Source organism: Chenopodium album, chromosome 11 (assembly GCF_948465745.1).
Source record: "Chenopodium album chromosome 11, dcCheAlbu1.1, whole genome shotgun sequence".
Taxonomy (NCBI): Eukaryota; Viridiplantae; Streptophyta; class Magnoliopsida; order Caryophyllales; family Amaranthaceae; genus Chenopodium; species Chenopodium album.
This window is the reverse complement of record NC_137844.1, coordinates 54,519,764-54,529,163: the sequence shown is the minus strand read 5'-3', so window position 1 is coordinate 54,529,163 and position 9,400 is coordinate 54,519,764. Positions and strand designations below refer to the sequence as shown.

Genomic DNA, 9,400 nt, shown 5'->3' with positions numbered 1-9,400 from the left:
GGCATGGCACGAGCTCCACCCAGACACGGCCCGATGCCCATGTTTAGGGTAAGTAAAAACGAACAAACAAAGTATGAAAATAAAATAAAATAAATGTCGTGTAAGGAAAGATTGAAAAAATAAAATATTATTGCTTCCCAAAAGGCCAAAACTGTTACCCAAGGCAAATCCGCTATCCGCAAACGCTATCTCCAGCAAAATCGAACCGTCAGACAAAAATCATCTACGGTCCAAAAGCACACATCACAATCGACACGGATCGCCAATACACACCGTTCGATTCAAACACATCCAACGATCAAAAACAAACGCGGAAAAAACCGCTCCAAAACCAAAATTTCAAAAAATTCAAGCACCCATTTTCCCTTCCCTATATAAACCCCTTTTCCCCACTTTCATTTCCCACCACAACCAAAACCTAAACCCAGAAAAACCAATCTCAAAAAACCAACAAATTCTGAGAGAGAGAAAATGTCAGGAAGAGGAAAGGGAGGAAAGGGGCTCGGAAAGGGAGGAGCCAAGAGGCACAGGAAGGTGTTGAGAGACAACATTCAGGGTATCACTAAGCCTGCCATTCGTCGTCTTGCTCGTCGAGGCGGTGTTAAGAGGATCAGTGGCCTCATCTACGAAGAGACTCGCGGTGTTTTGAAGATATTTTTGGAGAATGTCATCAGGGATGCTGTCACTTACACCGAGCATGCTCGCCGTAAGACGGTTACTGCTATGGATGTTGTCTACTCTCTTAAGAGGCAGGGCCGTACTCTTTATGGTTTTGGTGGTTAGGGTTTTGTATTGTTTTTAGGTTTGTGTTTAGATCTATGTGTAGTTTGAAGAAATTTTAATTACTTTCTGATGTAATTGGAACTTTGAATCGAATATATCATATATGCCTTTTTAAACATGTTTTTCCTCGGTTTTAATTGTTGCTAAGTTGATTGATTTTTTTATATTTTTTTATTTTGGGTACTATTTGATGAATATAGTTTAAAGATGTTTTGGGTATGAATTATGCTAGTATTCTGCTTATAAATTGCAGTTTAAATCGATGCTTGTATTAGATTCTTTGATTTCTATTTTACTTTGATGAGATTTATTCATTGATAGCAATTTGGCTGAGTTTTTTAATTTTTCTAAGAGATTGTGAATTTCAAAAGTAACATCTATTTTTATTGATTTTAAAAATAGATAAGACTCAAAAAAGTGATTTAAAGCTGTTTTCATGTTCATTCTATCAGTGAATTTCAAAAGTAACATCTGAATCAGTAGATATTGAAATGAGTTTGAAAATTTATACCTGTAAAAGTAATACTGTATGAAGTTGACTAATTACAGGCCTAATTATGAAGCATTTGTACAGTTAGATACTGCTAGTCTGAATACAGGTTCTACAACCACAATAGCAAATTAATATTTCTTTGTTTCCTAAAAAAGATAATAGAGAAATTGAAAATGGGAGAGCTGATAATCTATTTGCACAAAGAAAGAGCTAATAATCACCTATAGTGCTATTATACGGAGTATTGGAAGCACATCTCCAACGGTTACAAGAACTTGGGCATGAGACACTATCTTGTATGTAAAAGAGCTGTGACGCAGAGAATGACAATTGGCCCTTGATCAGCGTCACACAGATTCAGCTCTTTGTGCTGTTATGTGTGCTAGCCGCTAGCCAATGATTTCTTTTCCTTGTCCTGTAATCGCTGTCTCAAATTACTGACTACTTCATCAACCCCTCAAAGAACCTGCTGGAATCTAATTACCTTCAGTTGAGGCTTCTGCAGAGGTTAGACAGTCATAGTAGCCCAGGTTCTCATAATATGTGTCATCTGTGTTGTCAACAAAAACCCTGACAGAACTATTCAAATTACTAGGCAAACTTTCAAGTCTGAAACACTTCGGAAGGATTAAGCATTGTAAATTGTTCAGCTTCGTGATGCTATAAGGAAGTGACTTGATTCTGGTACCGCTAATATCAAGTATACACAATCCGATCAACTCATCCAAATTTGCTGGCAATTCCTTGAGGCTGAAACAGTCTTTGAGTCGTAATTCTTGTAAGTTTCGTAGTCTTGCAATGCTTGGAAGGAACTTGATGCGGTAGCATGTAATAGAAAGTGTCTCCAGGTTGATTAAATGGTCCAGAAATTGTTCCTGGATATCACATGCAGTTTTCTCCTCACAAAAGTCCTTAAAATGTAAGATTGCAAGATGGCAGAGACCTGTTGGAAGTGTCATTATGCTGCAATTTTTAAGTTTGAGCCTTCTGAAACTTGAATTTTCCGGCAATGCTTTGAGTGAAGGACATTCGTAGAGATACAAAGTTTTCAAATTAGACAGCTTTGTGATGCTAACAGGAAGCGACTTGATCTCACAATATCCAAGAGATAGATGCCTAAGACTGACCAACTTATCAAAATTTATTGGCAATTCTGTGAGGGAATTAAATGATCCTTGGAGATTTAGAGTTTCCAAATTGGATAGCTTCTCTAAGCCATAAATGATGGGTTCGACGCCATTAGCTGCAAGAGAAAGGTGTAAGGCTGACTAACTGATTCAAGTCTGGTGGCAATTCAACATCACAATATTGAACACTCAACAGTTCCAACTTCTGTAGCATTGTGATTTTTCTAGGGAGGTGCTCAAGGTATGAACTATTATAAATGCAGAGATGAGTGAGCTCTGCAAGTTCCCCTATGGACTCTGATATATGATCTGTATCACATGATAAGTCTAAGTCCAGAAAACGCACCAGCGATAAAATATCACACAAATCATAAAACAAATTTAAATCACCCGACATATGATTTGACGCTCCGGTATCAATTATCCACTCATTAGAACAATAAGTACCGTGAGATGATATATCATTGGAGGAAGTAGAGGATTTAGAAGTCTTAATTGCTTTCAAGAATTGCACCCACTGATCATTAGTTAAAGTGGGAGCGGAAGCATGATCATCGTCAGTCACCTCTTGAGAACTTGTCTGCCAAGAACTCTTAGAAGTATGATTACCCCCACCAACCATTACTCCTCAACACACAAACAAATCACCAAAAAAATACACACAAGACGGAAGCACACAACAAGCAATCAGACACCACAACACACACTACAACGCGCACACTTGAACCAAACGGATCAAGCGCTACACACACTTGAATAAACAAACCAGAAATTAGAGATTCGGAACCCTAAATTCGACCAAACCAATTTTTGTGTAAAAAAAAAATCGAAACCCCAAACTCACAAATTTGCGGAAAAAAAAATAACGGAATAACAAACCAGGATCGAACAAAAATCTCTAGAAATTAGAGAGGTTGTGATACCATGTCAAACTCAAGAAAATATTTAGGAGAAAACGGCTTGATAAGCCTTTACCATTAATCACATATATATAGGCTTACAACATTAACCTAACTTGCCATAAAACTCCTAACAAGATGTATACAAATTGTTTCTGTCTGATCCCAACCCCTCCAAGAACTCGGACTTGAGATTCTGATACTCCTATCGGCAAGCTGAGAACCTACACAATGAGAAGAAGTTAGCTAACCCCGGGGTGGTCCGGGGATAACCACTCCGATGATAAAGTCAGAAAGTGTTTGAGAAAAGAAGATAAGTAAGAGAGAGAAAGTAGAGAGAAAGAAGAGAGAGAGAGAGAGTCCTTAATCCCCCCATTAATGAGGTCTTACCTACTTATTTATAGTAATCTATCTTGACAGGTGGCTCTCACCCATGCACAACCTTTGTGCCAAGTGTCGAGATTCTGTTGCCACGTGTTAAATTGCGGCAGGCCGACATGTCCTCTTTCTGCGACATATCAGCATCTTCTCGTGATTATTAAAATCTGGTTATGTGCTTTCGCAAGATATCGGTCACGCCCAGATATCATCCCATACAATTAGCCCCCCAAGTGAGGACGTATGATCATTCATCATCGTGCTCAGTTTATATGAGTAACAAGCTGAACTTAACAAAACAAACTTTGGGTACAAAACAAACTTTGGGTTTCCACATCTCATTCTACAGATTCTTCTTTAACTTGGAAATTTTATTGTAACAACGTTTCTTGTACTCTGTCAAGTACTGCTTACTAACAAAGTTTCATTACTAATCTTGCCGTTGTCATAATTCATTTTAATCGCTTGTCCTGTATCCAGGTAAATTAGCTTCTACATATTCATATATTTTTAAGCTCTATGTTCTTTTGCTGAGAAGTGTCATTTTAATTTGCTACTTTTAGTACTTTTTATTATTATTATTCACACAAGAGGATAATTTTTGTGCTGTAACGCCGTGTTCTTCATCGATTCCATGAACTCATCAGCTTTATTAACTCCTCTCCAAACTCCGTTTTCCTCCCCAAATGACCTTGTATGCCGATAGCTTACAAGGTTAATTTACCACAAGTGACCTTGTATCAAATCTGGGAACGAAAAAACTCCGTTTTCCTCCCCAAGTGACCTTGTATGCCGATAGCTTACAAGGTCAATTTATTACAACAAACCTGGGAGCGAAAAAACTGCGTTTTCCTCCCCAAGTGACCTTGTATGCCGATAGCTTACAAGGTCAATTTATCACAACAAACCTGGGAGCGAAAAAACTCCGTTTTCCTCCCCAAGTGACCTTGTATGCCGATAGCTTACAAGGTCAATTTATCACAACAAACCTGGGAGCGAAAAAACTCCGTTTTCCTCCCCAAGTGACCTTGTATGCCGATAGCTTACAAGGTCAATTTATTACAAAGAACCTGGGAGCGAAAAAACTCCGTTTTCCTCCCCAAGTGACCTTGTATGCCGATAGCTTACAAGGTCAATTTATCACAAAGTGTACGTTATGGTAGTGTAACCGTTTTTCTTCTTTTCCCCTTCTTTTTTTTTTGTTTGGGCGGGAAAATTTTTACACGTGTCACAAATCCTGCCGCTGCTTTTTGAAAAAGTTTGTCAATTAACAGCCGTCGGATCTCTGAACCGCCTTTCACTTCAATTGGCCATTCAGCTTCCCCTTTTTAGATCAAAATTCCCCCATTTTTTTACTACTTTGCATTCCTTCCTAGTTTTCTCTCGTAAAAGTTTAAGTTGCTGACCACAGTTCTGTCCTTTCTTATCCTCCTCGCGTTCGGTTTGTGCATTCCGTCTCCTCGGGCGTACCTTCTCTTTCTTCGTCGTTTCTTTATCAGTTAGAGGCGTTAAATCCGCGATTTTCATCGAAGGTATTTTCGTACCCTAACCCCTGATTTTTCATGCTATTTTTATTTTCTTATATTCAATTAAATGTCTGAAGATAGTGTCGAAGAGAATTTTCCTAACCTTAGCACTGCTAGGCGTCGTTTAATTAGACAATCTTTAGGTAAAGAAACCGGTAGTAATCAAGGTAATTCGTCTTCCCTTTCTGATAATATTGACTACCCTTTTGAGACGTTAACTTCTGAAGAAGAAAAACGCGCTTTTATGATACATAGGACCATTGCCCACCGTGAAAGTGCCCTTCACCCTACCAACCCTGATATCCCTGCCGATACTAAAATTCTTGACGTTGAACCTGTTAGTGTCCGTTATCACTTACGCAGCTTTACTGGGAGACGATATTTTAATCAATACGACACTAACGTTGGCAATATAGGTATAAACACTATGCCAAGGGTAAAGAGTACAAGTTATCAACCCCGAGCCGCCGTCCGTGAAGCCGCTGAGGCCGCCAAAGCAGCTAAAGCAGCTGAGGCCGCCAAGGCAGCGGAATCTAGCAAAAGACCTGGACAAGTTCAGGTTGTAAGTTCTTCTGAAGAAGAACTTGAGGATGACATCCCTTTGACCCCTGAAGAAGGTCCGTCATCTCCTGTTCATGATTCTGCCGTCAACTCAGTTTTAAGAGATGACGACGCTCAGGAAGACAGTGTAAATAATGAGAGTAGGGATGACATTGTTGATTTAACGGCTGAGGTTATCCAGGAAGAGAATTTGGACGAGGGGTATAGTTCTGAGACTGATAGGGCTGAGTTCCGACAACCTATAGTTCTTGCCAACGACAGAAAAGTTGCAAAGGAAAAGATAAGTGAAGCTTTTAGGAAAACGGCAATTACAAAGGACTATTGTCGTCGTGCGAAAAAGTTCTTTAACTTACCTGATGGGTACGAGTTGTCTCTCCCTCCATCTGGAGCTTCAGTGTTGGATTGTCCAGCTGGTTCCGTGGCTGTTTACATGAAGCACTTGGATTTTGGCCTCCGTTTTCCTCTACATCCCTTTGTCGCTAAAATCTTGAAGGCTTGGAACGTTTGCCTGGTTCAGTTAACCCCTCAAACTATTCGTGCCGTTATTGCTACAGTTTGGGTTATGCTATATCGGAACTTCCCTCTAACCCTTAATGTATTCAGGCGGCTTATTACCCTAAAGAGAGATGGTCAATCAGATGGGTGGTGGTCTTTATATACCCAACCTCACAAATATACCGTCCATCCTAAACTATCTAGCTGCAAAGGTTGGAAGGATAAGTTTTTCTTTATGTCAGTCCCAGAGGATTTTCCTTTGAGGAGAACTTTTTTCAAGCCTCATCCCCATTTTGATTCAATCCCCGTGAGAGATCTCGGGAAGCATGAAGAAAGGGCTGTCAATCACTTTGACATCTCTGAACATGATGAAGGCGACGGCAAGGTCCGTCTAATTCCTGCGGTGTGGGTGCCGAATGTGAGTTACATTCTGGGCAACGCGCCGCTATCTCGTGTCGGTCTTTGTTGGACTGACCAGCATGGTATAGCTTATCCTTCTTAGTTTTATTACTCTTATTCACTAATTATTCATTTTCTTATTTTCATAATGAAAACGGCGTAGTTTACTTGTTTAGTGTTACCTTCCTTACCCTTTTATTGTTTTTTTTTTATATATTCGCATTTAACTGATTGAATTTTCATTCCTTTTTACCAGGCATTGATAAGTTGGATAACAGACAACTCGGCCTATCTTCTGACGGGACAAGGGTTATCAGGCGCTGCCCCAAAGCTTCTGACCCCTACGATACTCTTGCTTCCGTTTGCGGGCGTGCTCCAGCTATTAGTGCCAAGAGAAGAGCTGAGATCATGGCCGATGAAAATGCCAAGAAAAGAAAACTAACACCTCTAGCCAATCGGCGAGGTGGCATTGTGATCTCCAGCCCCAGGCAACCTGAAGGGCGGGCCGAAAAGAAAAAGGATCAATCGGCGCCCGAGAAGAAGAAGGACCAGTCGGTGTCTGAAAAGACCCCGACTGTCAACAAAGCTAAAAGCCCTGAGGCCGTTGTGAAGAAGGTTATTCAGGGTATTGAGATCGAAGATCTCACTTCTGCTGAATCTCCCCGTCAACCTCAGGCAACCACCGCAATTGCTCCTACAACGGCTGGGTCGGATTCCAGCATCCCAGCCTTAACTTATCGGTCCAATCAATGGATTGAGCGTGTTTCTGGAAGGTTTCTAGATGAAGTTCTGAAGGGGTTTGCTGTCCCTCCCGGCCATTCCGGCGACCGTTGGCAACCTGCTATGGATGTCGGCCGGAACGAATCTATGATAACCGATGACCCAATGCAAGGTGGAAATCTTGGTTATCGGCTGTTGAGCAATTTGACACTGCCAATGGACAGACCTGCTGGTCCAATCGGCCCCCTTGCTGCTACCCACATGCACAACATGATGAAGGTACATATATATTATTATTTTATTTCTTTATATATATATTTTTATGTAGCGTTCTCGGCTTCCCTACTTTTACTTAAATATACATTTCTATAGGCCGTCATGTCTGGCACAGAGCTGGTTGAGATGTATCGTTACTATCAAGAGAAACATCATCAAGCCTCCGCCAGCGAAAGTGCTATGCAGGAAGTCATCAAAAATGCTGAAAAAGCTTTGGATGACTTAAGGAAAATAAAAGAGAAAGACGACAAAGAGATGTCGGAGCTGAAGGTCAAGGCAGGGAGGGTCGCCAATCTCGAGCTGGAGGTGCAGAGTTTAAAGACTCAGATCACTGAGAAAGATAAGGCCATTGAGCGGCTTCCCTCAATTGAAAAAGATCTTCAGGATGCCAGAGTTAAAATTAAGAGCCTTGAAGAAAAGGTTCAAAAAATGGAAGCCGACAAACCTGGTATCCGTCGGAGAGCGGTTGGCCGTTATCTAGCCTCCGATGAGTTCTGCTCCAAACTCCAAGATCGTTTTGATGGAGGTTGGACCGCTGCTCAGAGATGTATTGCCCACGCCGCCGGTTGGAAGAAGGATGATTGGGCAAAAGTTGAAAAGGCTTTCGGCGAGGAAGCCTACAAGATCCCTTCTGGCTTTGAGGCGCAGCAATTTTCTGATGAGGACTTGTATAACCTGGCGCCAACTGTTGATGACGGCCCCAGCAATCCCAGCATTTTGGATTCCCCAGTGCCTGAGAATGCTCAATCTTGAAGGGGCGGGCAGTCATCACCGACATCCTCTTGTGGGTCTTGTATCATTGGGCCTTACCAGCCGTAACTCTTTTATTGTCTTTTGTATGTATGAACATGTTTTGGCAGTGCTGTTTTATCGGCATATACCCCTTTTTTGTGGTGATGCCTGTCGGTTGTTAATTTTATCTGTTGTGTAAACTTATTTTTGTTTTTACTGTCTGCCGATTGTCTACAAAATTCTACACTTTTATCATAACTGTGTTGTTCTTTACTTATCATTTTCTAGTTTGCCTGTTTTTAAACAAGGTTATGATAATCATGTTGCCTTGCCTTGCTAGTTTTCAACGCATAAAAAATTGCAAAAAATAATTGCTTACCTAATGCTTTATCTGAAATCCGAAAACTTCCAGTTAGAAACCTTTTTAAAGACGCCAGCTTCCGAAGATACCAGATCTAAAACCTGGCTCGAGAAATTGCATATAACAATTACCAGCATACTTTAAAAACTTATCAGCAAACTATGGGTATCACAACGCATATGAACGCCATATCATTCCTTGGGTATCACAACGCATATGAACGCCATATCATTCCTTGTTCCCCCCAGTGTACATAGTTCACGTTAGAGCTATGCACACTGAGCTGCGAACGTAAAAGCGAACAGTTGTTGCTGGTTCAGATTATAACATTGGTCACCTACTGCTGTGTTGTTTTAGCCAGTTAGGTACCCTCTCGGCGATCATTTTCTGAGCTACGCCTCATGTCGGCGTATACTCGAATTGATTTGGCCGGTATTTATATTTTGAACCAGCAACCTCATGAGTTAACGTATACAACTGATCAGGTTGTATAACTGTTATCTTCATGGAAGCGGTTTTTAGATGTCCGTCCCACTTAACGATGTTCTGTTAAATGGAGGATGCCTATTTCAATGCGCATTGTCTGAATACTTCTTCATTCATTACCGATATCTTTCTTGATATCAGCTTCAAAAAATAAGGATTGTTCA

At 40.8% G+C, this 9,400-nt stretch overlaps 1 protein-coding gene across 1 annotated transcript; it reads left to right on the top strand.

Moving 5' to 3' along the window:
* The first annotated feature begins 415 nt into the window (after positions 1-415).
* LOC145569233 (histone H4-like) lies at positions 416-866 on the top strand. Its single transcript, XM_081628600.1, has one exon. It carries the CDS (start codon positions 472-474, stop codon positions 781-783), a length of 312 nt encoding a protein of 103 aa, XP_081484726.1. The 5' UTR covers positions 416-471; the 3' UTR covers positions 784-866.
* Positions 867-9,400: the final 8,534 nt, after the last annotated feature.

Excerpts from the sequence above, each read along its gene's own strand:
- LOC145569233 (XM_081628600.1), top strand. The coding sequence starts at position 472 with ATGTCAGGAAGAGGAAAGGGAGGAAAGGGGCTCGGAAAGGGAGGAGCC.